The following is a 12,153-nucleotide window of genomic DNA, read 5'->3' as shown; positions in this document are numbered from 1 at the left end:
TAATGAGGAAAACCAAACATGACTTTTTGATCTTTATTTCACTCAAGAGAAAAACATAAATGTGATGACATCATCATGAGTGGCTTCAGAGACGTCGGTCGTTGGCTCTGCTTCTCTGCCGGGTCGTCTGTTGCTCAAAGAACCGCCGGATATCTTCTGGAGTCACCACCTGCAGCAGCAGAGACACGGGTCACATGCTCGGCTCGTGCACAAGAGGTCAGAGGTCAGCTCACCATGCCCATGGAAGCAAAACTGCGGAGGAAGTCTTTGAGTTCCGTCTTCATGTCGTTGAACCCTGAAACCCACATCACACGAGGTTAGAAAAAGACTTTGGGACTCGGTTTGACTCTGTAGGACCGAGTCAGGTACCGTGAATGATCTCCAGTTGCTGGACTCGGTCCAGGTTGTTCAGCGCCGACATCAGCGGATCACTATCATGGCGGCGCTGTTCGTTGTGGCGACCTTCGTTCTCGTAGCTGAGAACCGTGTCCGAGTCATCGCTCAAGAAGAGAAGCCCCGCTGCAGTCAGAGACTCCTGCAGCGTGAGAGAGCCGACGTCAGCGCCACACATATACTGGTGGGGACAGTATATGTGTGGCGCTGACACATATACCCACCCACCCCCTGCCACACACACACACACACACACACACACACACACACACACACACACACACACACACACACACACACACACACACACACACACACACACACACACACACACACACACACACACACAGAGTTATGACCGTGTCCACACACACCTTGCAGGAAGGGCAGCAGCAGATCTCGGACCTCCATCCCTGACGCCAGAAAACAGCTCCGGACTTTTGGACCTCCCGATTGGCTGCCTGAAATTTCTTCAGGTGACAGGAAGTCTCCACCTCCCGACGCCTCCTCTTCCCACCGGGCTCAGTGGCATCATCTGTTCCCTGAAAAACGGTTGTGATCTTCAGCAGATATGCCTTCGACCGCCACATGTTGAGAGTTAAGATCTCACCGTCTCAGCTTCCTGCTGGCTTGTGTCACTTCCTGTCGCCTCATCAGGTGCGCCTACAAAACAGGGGGAGTGTCAAACAGTCTGGCAGTCAGACACGGGTCGAGGGTCAGGCGGGGCACCTGTGAGGTGGGCGGCATACGTCCACAGGAAGTCGTTCTTCTTCATACATGCCTCACAGATCATCTCCATCTGCTCCGCCCCTTCCGGCACCTCCGCGCCCAGATGCTGTCACGACAGGTGAGTGAGTGGTGAGACGGAGGGAGGCGAGGAAGAGGGAAGGAGGGCGGGTCACTCACTCGACCGTGCAGCCAGTCCTCGCACACCACACACTGAATCATCTCGTCTTCCGTCTGCAAAACAGCCGGCCAATCAGAGGAGAGCAGCTCACTGTCAAAGCGCCCGGCCTTTGACCCTCACCTGGTCCTCTGGGTCGGGGTACGGTCTCTGGCAGGTACAGTAGCGTCCAAAAAAGTTGTGATTGTATTTGTTTAAAGTGTTGACGTCTTCTTTGTCCTAAAACACACACACACACGCACACACACGCACGCACGCACACACACACACACGCACACACACACACGCACACACACACACGCACGCACACACACACGCACGCACACACACACGCACGCACACACACACACGCACACACACACACAGTGAAGAGGACTTTCTGGGATCTTTCAAAATAAAAGCTTGACTCACCGGATTGAGTTTACATTTGACATCCTCCGGGAACTTGCTGTTTCCGCAGTCACAGCGGAAGGTCCTGCAGACGAGAACACACCGGGTCACACTGGCAGCCAAGTCGCAGCTGACATCGATGGGTGCGCGAGTCACCTTTTAGTGTAGAGCTCGAATAGGTCATGACCTCCGTGGCAATTGTAGGAGCAAGCCAAGCAGATGCCAGCCTCAGCACCCCCTGCTGGAGTACAGGTGTTACAGGCATAGAGAGCCTGGCGCCTCACATAGCCCTGCAACACACACAGTTAACACACACACACACACAGCTGCTGCTGTGGAAACACACCCGAGGGTAGGAGCAGTGGTGCGGGTCACTTCCTGCCAGCACGGCGGACGCCTCCTCCTCCAGCTGCTCGTCCTCCAGCAGGACATCAACCAGAGAAACCTCCTCGTCCTGTGACATCCTCAGTCGGCGACGTTACCTAGACGACCTGCGAACCACAAGCTCCAATGATGAAGGGACAGGGACTTTAGATGGGCCAGAGCGGAGATCCATCCAGGGGGCGACACTTTCAAAACTCCAAACAGGACCTTCTGAATGATAAAATGATGGGCCGCACTCCGAATCTCTGACTGTCTGGGAAACCCGTTCAGTAGCTCATGTCACAGGTAAACCGGGGCCGGAGACGTAAAGACGCTCCACCCACGTTCGCATGTAAACAAACCTGTTCTCTGCATTTGTCGAGGTCTAAACAACACCAGACGGTACTGTTCTCTCGCCGGGCTTCTCTCTTTAGCTCACCTTCCTCATTGAATTTAACGACTCACCAGCGCACGGATCAAAGCTGCGACCGCTGAACAAGGAGGGATTCGTCCGTTACCGAATAAAAACCCTCCCGCTCGCTGAACAAAGGCCGGCCGCTGATGGAACTCGAGTTAGCTTGTGCTAGCAGGTGACTTGGTGCACATGCCTTACGAGCCGAAGCTAACCGCTACCGAACTTCAGATCCGTCCGGACCGAACCTACACAAATGGTCATTGGTGGATGTCGTGCCTCAGATCGGTCGAACTTCCGGTTAACTTCCGGGCTGATGCACGGTAACTTATTTGAAGTGGGATAACGCGCATATACAAGTCAACCCATACTAAAAGCATATTTACAATTCGTGCGTATTTTTTCAATCTTCAATTTACTGGTTATTGTTACAGAAAGTCGTAGCGACATTTAGGATATGCTGCAGTCTTCCATCCACGCGGTGGCGCCAAACAGTCCCGCTGCGTCAACATGGCGGGCACGAAGCTGTGGTCGGAGTTGCGCCTCTCTGGAGAAGAAACTCAAACGAAGTGCGTTCTTATCAGCAACAGAAAGGTGGACACACTGATAAACGGGCTACGGCAGATGAGCCACATGACGTCAGAGCTTCTCAGCGACCTCGTGGAGCGGGAAAAAAGCAGCGCGCCAGGTAGTTCCGGAGCCGGACGTCAGATTCTGGATTTGTACACGTTAAACTTGACTTCACATTTTACCTGTCGTAGGTGACGACGACGACGAGGAGGAGGAGGAGGAGGAGGAGGAGGATGAAGAAGATGACGAAGAGGAAGACCCACTAAAGTCTGTCAAAGAACCTCCTGCGAAGAAAACGAAAAACACGTGAACTTGAAATAAATTGTTTTTGATACGTTTCTGTCTGGACTGTGTGGCGTCACTGTTTGGTGACTAAGGTTGTGACCCTGAATCCCACTGGGGGATAAGAGGTGAGGCTAAATGCTACTTCTACAAAATGAATTGGAGTTTAAAATGTAGGAAAAACCTGGAGCCTGAGGAGCTCCTCCATCCCACCACCATGTACGGGTCAGACTAGTTTTGTCACCAGGCCCAGTCCCCTTAAAACACAAGCTAGTGTTCAGTTGTATTTTTATATTTGTGCTTAATGTTTTATGTAGAGTAAAATAAACGCATCACGATTGGCCGGTGGGGGCAGTGCCCCCTGTCGACTGGCCACCCCTGGTCATGATTCCGAAGCAAGAATACAGTGCATCAAAGTAAACAGGAAAGCGATTTGTTGATGTTGATATTTTATTTCACATAAATCATCGCTGTCAAAGTGAATCGGGTCAATTTAAATGACAGAACCCTTCAATGTTAGCCCCTCCCACACCACAAGCCCCACCCACTCCATCACAACACTGAAGCTGCTGCATCCTGCGTCTGCGTGTGTGTGTGTGTCAGCAGCAACACTGTGAACCCAAATGTAATAAGGTGACCTGAAACAGGTCCCTCCTTCTGGGGGAGGCCAGATCAGTCCCATTGTCATGGAGACGGAACCGGACCAAGCTTAGAGTCTGCTGCACTAGACGGTGCAGCGAGGGGGCCATGTCCTCTGATCACATGACTGCTGCAGGCTTCTTCCTCACTCAAAAACTAAACAATAAAAGAACTTAAAATATGTCGCCGACAGTGGTAGCGAAGCCCCCACGGCCGCTCCTCGGCGCCCGCCCAGCCCCGGGCCCACTCATGAAGTCCAGTTGAACTCCTGCATCCTCCGCTGCCGGTTGACCAGGATCAAAAAGTAGAAGGGAAGTGGCGGGATTAAAGGGGGTTGGGTGTGTTGGGCAGCGGGACTGAGGGGGTCAGACAGGGAAGGAGTGGGATCTCATGAGGAAGGAGGAGGGGGGCAGCAAGATGCCAGTTATTTCAGACACCTCTCGAAGTAGGTGGAGCCAACATAACCGCCACGCAGCGAGCGGTGCACGTTCTGCTCAAACAGCCGTCGGTTGTTCTGTAGAACTTCAGCCGCCTCCTTGTTGAGCGGGTCTTCTGGGTTCGGCTCCTGTGTAAGGGTTGAGCACAACATGATCAGAGAGGTTCCCTCGGCTGTGGGACTGTCTGCAGACGCTGCTCACCAGAAATAAATAGTGAAGTCCATAAATGACAGAGTTGATGGTCAGAACTGGTTTCCAGTCTTCCCTGAAACGGCACAATACAAGACTCCTATATGCTGGATCACAAAGCAGCTTCACCTTCCTCATCATCATCATCATCATCATCATCAAGGATCAATCTCTATCTGTTGTTGGGCCATTTTAAGCCTCAGATTTCAGAGTTAGAAATTCTTTTGGGGCTCAGAAGAAAGAAAAACACAAAGAGACGCACCTTAAAATGTTGAGGCAAACGTTCCCCTCCAGGTCAATGTTGGGGTGATAGACCATCGTCTCACACTTGACTTTGGGGGGGTCGTGGGGGTAACCCTGTCCTACCTGAAAGATGGCAGAATGAAAGTGGAGTGAGAGCAGCACACCTCAGCCCAGCATATGAGCAGGGTCCTCATGAGGTTGCTTGAGTCTGAGTCTGAGTTTACGAAAGACGTCGCAAGGTTCAGCGAGTCTCAAAGAGTCACCACGTGTCAGACTCGGTGGGAGACCCAGTGACAGGGCGCCTCACCTTGAAGCTGAAGACAAAGCGTCCTCCTTTGTAGATGCCCTGCCACAAACACACCAAGTTAGGCCACAAACGCCGATAGAAATGGAGATGGCAGCCACATACCTCGTCTGGAGAGATGATGATTCTGAAATTGAGTAGATCGTCGTCATCAGGGAAGTTGATTTCACACGTTTTTGTCAAATTTAACTCATTTATGTCTGAAAGACAGAGACAGCAACAATGACAGACCTGGACCCAGGCAGAAATGTGGGGAGGAACCTGGTGTGGGACCAGTGGGACCCCAAACATGACAGCAGCTCAGAACATGACCGGTTTTCACACACGTTTCATTCAATATTGGCTGAAGCCGGATGGGCTTGGACGTGTGTGAACACTGGACGGATGGACGTCGATCAAAAACGTTGACGTCACGTGTGGTTACACAGGACCCAAGTCAGGTCTTTCTTGTTCTGAAATATCCCTTAGTTTTGATACGAGACCCTGAAGTTGCCACCATCTTGCCACTGCTGTCGGGGTGACCCCGACTTATCAGAGCCCGACAGAGCCAGCTGACCACCCGGGTTCGGGCAGAACCCTGCTTGTGTTGTTGTTGTTTGTTAGCCCTGCTAAGCTAACAAACTCGCTCGCTCCCGAAGCTAATGCTAACCTGCCGTTGTTGTCCACTGACGTCTGGAGAGCGGGGCCACCATTTGGGCTGCTAGGTCCCGCCAGTGTTCTGGGCCAACAGCCCAGGTTCTGGTCGGTGTGGTCAAACCTACCTTTCTGTATTCGGAGCTGGGCCGCGCTGGCTTTCTTCCCCCCGGCTCCGGTTCTGTTTCCTCCCGCAGATTCTTCGTCTTTTTTCTGCTGCTTTAGGGAAAATAGCTTGATCATTTTCAGTTGCTGCTGAATCAGAACCACCGGTTCTGGTGAGAGGATCTGGCTGAGGTGATGTCCGCAGAGAGACGGGTCTGAGTCGAAAAGGGGTCTAGGGGAGCCGCGGGCTGCTGCGGATCGGTACCGATATAAGGTCTAAAGATAACCGAGACCAGTCTATTGTGAACCGAGTGGGTATCGGATGGCAACGACGCAGAGTTTGGGTCCGAGTTCTTGCGGCTCCACAGAGTCGAAGGAGCCGGCGAGAGTGTGAAGCGTTAGCTTAGCATGCTAACCGAAGGGAGGGCGGGGGGCGGCGACGAGGGGCCAGTTGGTCTACAACAGTTCTCTGTCACTCATGAAGTAACATTGTATTTATTCGTTAAGTTTATTCAAGAGCAAACTGTGATCAAAGTGACACAGTTTAGTTTTTAATTCGAGATAAAAGGCAGAAAAACAGAAAAGTGTAAAAATAAAAGACTTCCTGCGCAAGGAAAATAGACGTGTCAAAATAAAACGCCGAGGAGCAACGTCACTTCCGCGGCGCTGAAACAACTCCAAAGGAGGTAACGAGGAGATGAAGGTGATCAATGAGAAGGGACTGGAGATGGTTGAGGAATGAATTAGGAACATATTAGGAGAAAACAGAAGAAATGATGGGGACAATGAGAAGAAGGAGGAATCAAGGGACTTGGATGAAGAAGAGAGGGCCAAGGAAATGGAGATGTGAGGAGGAGATCAGGAGTTGGAAGACCAAGAAAATGAAGCAATGAAGTGGAGGGAAAAGTGGATTGAAGATGGAAAAGGTGTAGCAAGAACTGGAGTGTGAGATCAGATGGAAAGAATCGGAGGTGAGGTGGTGAGGAAGGGGTCAGGGTTAAGAGTCCAGTCATGCACATCAGTTTCGTCACTCTGGGATTTCTCTTATGGAAAACCCCGGGACGCGTATTAAATGGACCCGCACACGGAACAACGGCAGTGCACTCGAACTATCGGATCCAAATCACGGAACTCGGTCCCGCGTGACGGATATGAACCCGCAGCCAGGTGAGATTCTCGGAACTCAGAACCCGTCCGGATCACAGAGACCGGTGTAGTGTATGGACTATTTAGTCCATCGGAGTAATATTATCTGTTGTGCCTTGTCACGCACTATTTGTTGTGCTAGCGCATTGATCTGCCTGTTTAAGATTGACGCTCCGACCGCTCGCTCGTAAAGTTGTGTGATACGAAACTCTGCATCCGTTGGATTATTTGCCACAAACACCACAAATTGGCGACGAGCACGAACCTCATCGGTGCTGCACGATCCGAGCTGCACTGACAGTTGAAGGAGACGGCGGAGCTCAGCGGCGAAAGAGAAAAGGCAAGCAGAAAATAAATAACGACTCGTGAGTGAACAAGCTAACGGCGACCTGTAACGTTAAAGTGTGGACCACGGACAAACGTGAACATGTCTTTTGTCGGAAAAATAGAGGAGTTTGATAGCACAAATGAAGACTGGGAGTCTTCTATTGAAAGGGTCGAACTTTACTTCACTGCAACTCACGTGGGGGAAGAAAAGAAAGTGCCCACACTGCTCAGCATCATAGGTGTTAAAACATCCAGCCTCCTCAGAAACTTGCTGGCACCTCAAGCCCTCCACACAGACGTTTCAAACCATTGTGGATATACTAAAAAATCACTTGTGCCCCAAACCACTAGTGATAGCAGAGAGATTCCGTTTTCACAACAGGAACCAGTCTAAAGACGAAAGCATCTCAGATTATCTGGCAGAACTACGTCGGCTGACTCAATTCTGTGAATTTGGAACTGGACTTTCTGATGCCCTGCGAGACAGGCTGGTTTGTGGAATGCATTGTCAAAGCACACAAAAAGGTTGCCGTCAGAAAAAGATCTCACACTGGAAAAAGCCCTGGCCATTGCAGTATCTATAGAAACAGCAGCTAAAGACGCCCTGGAGTTACAGAAGAAAACTGTAGAAAGTGGCATACACAAAATGTCAACAAATGAAAACAGGAACACAGGTGTTACAGATGTGGAAAAAGGTCCCATGATGCAAATGACTGCTGGTTCAAGGACAAAAACTGCAGAAAATATAACAAAACTGGACATATAGAGAGAGTCTGCAGACAAAAGTTAAGTGACAACCAAGTACAGAGAGAAAGACCACACAGAGATAAAAAGTCAAGATATAAAGGCAAACGTGCATAAAGTGACAACCTGTGAAAGTGGATCAACATCAGAGTCTGATAATGTTGAGCTGGCTTGCTTGGAGTTGCATGACATGACTGAAGAAGATGACAGAGAAACCATCTGGGTCACGACGCCTCTGGTGTCCTGTCAAAAATTGAATGGAGTGACTGGGCAACACCTATAGTACCAGTGATGAAGAAAGGTAAGGCTGACGCTGTTCGAATATGTGGAGACTTCAAAGTGAGTGTAAATCCTGTGCTACGGACTGTACAGTATCCCCTGCCACGTATTGAGGACATCTTTGCATCGCTTGCAGGAGGAGAGAAGTTTTCAAAGATCGATCTAGCCCAAGCCTACCTACAGATGGAAGTTGAAGAATCCAGCAGGAAATTCCTCACAATCAACACTCATAAAGGACTGTTTCAATATAACAGGCTCGTGTTCGGTGTTGCCTCTGCTCCAGCAATCTGGCAAAGAGCCATGGATCAGGTGCTCCATGATATTCCAGGAACACAGTGCTATCTTGACGACATCATAGTGACCGGCAAGAATGACGACGACCATCTACAAAATCTCAGCAGGGTGCTTACTAAACTATGTGAGTATGGTCTGCGTGCAAAGAAAAGTAAGTGTGAGTTTTTCAAGAATGAAATTTCATACTGTGGACACGTCATTGACAAAAATGGGTTGCACAAATCAAAAGAGCAAACTGAGACTATACTTCAGGCACCAAAACCAGAAAATGTGTCTCAGCTGAGATCATATTTGGGTCTTGTCAACTACTATCATAAGTTTCTACCAAACTTGGCGACAACGCTTCACCCACTCAACGTGCTACTGCAAGTGGGAACAAAATGGGAGTGGTCTGAAGAGTGTAATAGAGCATTCAAAGAGACAAAAAGACTGATTACGTCAGATGAACTATTAACCCACTATGACCCATCACGACCCATTAAATTGGCCTGTGATGCTAGTCCTTATGGGATTGGTTGTGTTCTGTCACACCTGATGAAGGACGGATCTGAACGCCCCTTTGCTTTTGCCTCCAGATCACTGTCAAGTGCAGAACGCAATTATGCGCAGATTGACCGTGAAGCCCTCAGTCGAGTGTGGGGTATTAAAAAGTTCCACCATTACCTTTATGGCCAAAGGTTCACTCTTGTAACTGACCATCAACCACTTGTTTCAATTTTTAATCCTCGAAAATGGATTCCAGTGATGTCAGCCACCCGCTTACAACGGTGGGCACTCTTCCTTGGAGCTCACTCATTTGACATTGAATTCAGAGGGACGAAGCAACATTGTAACGCTGACGGTTTGTCACGCCTGCCCCTGTGAACAACTGAAGGAGAAATGGCTCCTCATCCAGATCCAGCGGAGGTGTTTCACTCAGTAGTGGTACAACAGTTACCAGTGACAAATTCAGGAATACAGAGACACACCAAGAATGATCCCACACTGTCAAAAGTGTATGAAATAACCATGCGAGGATGGCCAGCACATGGTGAAACCCTATTCCCTGAGTTCTCTGCGAGACGAGACCAACTCTCAATCTGCCAAGGCACCCTAATGTGCGGTTCCCGGGTCGTGGTCCCTCCAAAACTCCGAACCAGAGTGTTAGAAACTCTCCACGAAGGACATCTTGGTACTGTCAAGATGAAGAGCCTCGCCCGGAGCTACGTCTGGTGGCCAGGTATAGATAAACAACTTGAAGACATCACCAAAGGATGTTCAGGTTGTAACAAAGTCCAAAATGCACCACCTCTGGCACCGCCTCACCCATGGGAATGGCCATCAGCACCATGGCAACGAGTTCATGTCGACTTTGCAGGACCATTTATGAATTCCATGTTCCTGATTGCTGTTGACTCTCATTCCAAGTGGCCTGAGGTGGTACTGATGAAGTCGACCACAGCAGAATAGACTGTAAGTGTCCTGAGGTCAATATTTGCTAAAAATGGTCTGCCTGAACAAATTGTGAGTGACAATGGATCACAATTCACTTCGGATGAGTTTAGATCCTTCATGAAGCAGAATGGAATCAAACATCTTACATCAGCACCTCATCACCCAGCAACAAATGGGTTGGCTGAAAGCTTTGTACAAACTTTCAAGAAGTCCATTAAAGCCATGGAAAAAGAAGACATTACTCTACAACACAAACTGGACAACTTTCCTTTTGTGTACAGAAACTCTATACATTCAACCACAAACCAAGCACCCGCAATGCTGTTCATGGGCAGAACTCTCAGGTCCCGTATTGATCTCTTGAAACCAAATTTACGGAGGGAGGTGCAGAACAAACAGTTTTGTCAGTTGTCTAGCAAGACTGCGAGAGACTTTCAGATTGGTCAGGAAGTCCTGGCACGTGATTACAGAAGAGACAAGGACAAGTCGACCCCAGGAAAAATAACAACAAGATCCGGACCACTGATGTACACAGTTGACGTGGGAGAACAAACATGGAGACGTCACATGGATCAGAATTTGGATGCACAACCAAAGCGTGATGATTCTGCATCTCAAGACACATGTAATACTGATGCCACCGACACAAATGTGTCTACTTCAACTGAGATTCCTGTTTTGGACACAACAAATAACAAATCTATCCCTAAATTTACTCCACAAGTCCAGAGGCGCTACCAGGCACAGAGTACCCCCCAAGAGACTGGACTTGTAGTTCATATATGTTCCAGATATTGTTTTGAATTATGTGTATAGTGGAATGCAAGTACACAAAAATTTGAAAGAAATTCAGGTAAATTTTGTATTTGAATGGATTGTTGTTAATCATTAGATCTGTTATCCATTCAATTTAAAGAGGGAGGAATTGTAGTGTATGGACTATTTAGTCCATCGGAGTAATATTATCTGTTGTGCCTTGTCACGCACTATTTGTTGTTCTAGCGCATTGATCTGCCTGTTTAAGATTGACTAGTAGTAGTAGTAGTAGTAGCTCGCTAGTAAAGTTGTGTGATACAAAACTCTGCATCCGTTGGATTATTTGCCACAAACACCACAACCGGAACTTACTTTCTTCCCAAACTCGCCGCCACATGCTTCCAGAGCGTGTGCATTGCTGCCGGGTCTCGGTGAACTCCCCACAAGCGCTGTGTTCTTGCACGTTCATGTTGCGTTGAGGCATATTTCGGTGCGTGTTCATCCTTGTTTGCTGGCAACAGAGCCCAACCTCCCATTAGATGGTCTGTGCGGCTGCAAGCGTCTTAACCCTCCTGAGTTTGACTGTGTAAAAAAAAATAACTTTTTCAGTAAACTTTTCTGATATATTAACATTTTAAAGAGACAAATTAGCCTAATTTACGTAAAGTATTTTTTTACTGAAAATTCTCAGCAAGTTGTCATAAATGTGATGGTGCGGTATAACTTGTCGCTCTCTCCATATATACTGCACAGTCACTCCTGTCACCCTTTACTCTGATGGGTAGAAATATCAAACTCCTCTCTCTTCACTTCTTGCTCAACTTGTATTTGAAAATGGTGACACACATGTTTCATATAATAAGAGGGAACTACTCAGGACAGCATGTGCTCTGCAGAAATGATTAACCAGTCAATGTTCTTGGTCAAACATTACACAGAATATCTCCAGGTTTTTGGTACCAGTCACTGTATTTGTGTGCGCCCATTAAAGTTGACCAGGCCTATGACGTCATGGTCATAATGTATTTCAGATCTTGAGGGCATAGCAGGGGACTGCATGTGTAATTTTGGGGCAACAATGTCCAAGAAAAGCCAAGTTATGGCCTGTTGAATTTCGTTTTCCGCCGGAGGGCTTCTGCAGGATTGGGTTTGGTTGACAGGTGACGCCCTCTCTTGCTCATGCCCCTAAGACGTTGGCTGTGACTGTATGAAGGGTGTTTGTTTTCATTGACAGTTCTTGGGCTGCTGCTACGCTGCCTTTTGCTGCCGGTTCTGGTCCGATCTGCCCCGTTAATGTCTCCCTCCAATC

General features: G+C 48.7%; 3 protein-coding genes across 6 annotated transcripts; 1 reads left to right on the top strand and 2 right to left on the bottom strand.

Annotated features, from left to right (window-relative positions):
• Window positions 1-2: 2 nt before the first annotated feature.
• Window positions 3-2,744, bottom strand: LOC128750952 (putative E3 ubiquitin-protein ligase UBR7). 3 transcript variants are annotated; one of them, XM_053851623.1, is made up of 12 exons: window positions 2,413-2,744; window positions 2,034-2,178; window positions 1,844-1,977; window positions 1,709-1,772; window positions 1,421-1,516; window positions 1,300-1,353; window positions 1,123-1,228; window positions 1,004-1,056; window positions 768-935; window positions 370-535; window positions 234-295; window positions 4-169 (listed from the first exon to the last, which is right to left on the bottom strand). In XM_053851623.1, exons 2-12 carry the CDS (start codon window positions 2,148-2,150, stop codon window positions 86-88), a joined length of 1,104 nt encoding a protein of 367 aa, XP_053707598.1. In that variant the 5' UTR covers window positions 2,151-2,178; window positions 2,413-2,744; the 3' UTR covers window positions 4-85. The 3 variants fall into 3 exon arrangements, with proteins under 3 accessions (XP_053707600.1, XP_053707598.1, XP_053707599.1); XM_053851624.1 differs by having other exon boundaries at window positions 2,516-2,744; XM_053851625.1 differs by lacking the exon at window positions 2,413-2,744 and having other exon boundaries at window positions 3-169; window positions 2,034-2,150.
• Window positions 1,995-3,365, top strand: si:dkeyp-55f12.3 (uncharacterized protein LOC568418 homolog). 2 transcript variants are annotated; one of them, XM_053851649.1, is made up of 3 exons: window positions 1,995-2,356; window positions 2,897-3,150; window positions 3,224-3,365. In XM_053851649.1, exons 2-3 carry the CDS (start codon window positions 2,973-2,975, stop codon window positions 3,340-3,342), a joined length of 297 nt encoding a protein of 98 aa, XP_053707624.1. In that variant the 5' UTR covers window positions 1,995-2,356; window positions 2,897-2,972; the 3' UTR covers window positions 3,343-3,365. The 2 variants fall into 2 exon arrangements, with proteins under 2 accessions (XP_053707624.1, XP_053707623.1); XM_053851648.1 differs by having other exon boundaries at window positions 1,996-2,785.
• A 495-nt stretch (window positions 3,366-3,860) lies between these two features.
• ube2m (ubiquitin conjugating enzyme E2 M) lies at window positions 3,861-6,430 on the bottom strand. The gene is made up of 6 exons (XM_053851642.1): window positions 5,888-6,430; window positions 5,232-5,326; window positions 5,130-5,168; window positions 4,842-4,945; window positions 4,592-4,655; window positions 3,861-4,518 (listed from the first exon to the last, which is right to left on the bottom strand). Exons 1-6 carry the CDS (start codon window positions 6,000-6,002, stop codon window positions 4,378-4,380), a joined length of 558 nt encoding a protein of 185 aa, XP_053707617.1. The 5' UTR covers window positions 6,003-6,430; the 3' UTR covers window positions 3,861-4,377.
• Window positions 6,431-12,153: the final 5,723 nt, after the last annotated feature.

Source organism: Synchiropus splendidus, chromosome 19, assembly GCF_027744825.2.
Source record: "Synchiropus splendidus isolate RoL2022-P1 chromosome 19, RoL_Sspl_1.0, whole genome shotgun sequence".
Taxonomy (NCBI): Eukaryota; Metazoa; Chordata; class Actinopteri; order Syngnathiformes; family Callionymidae; genus Synchiropus; species Synchiropus splendidus.
Note: the sequence above shows the minus strand (reverse complement) of the source record. Positions and strands in the feature narration are given on the sequence as shown.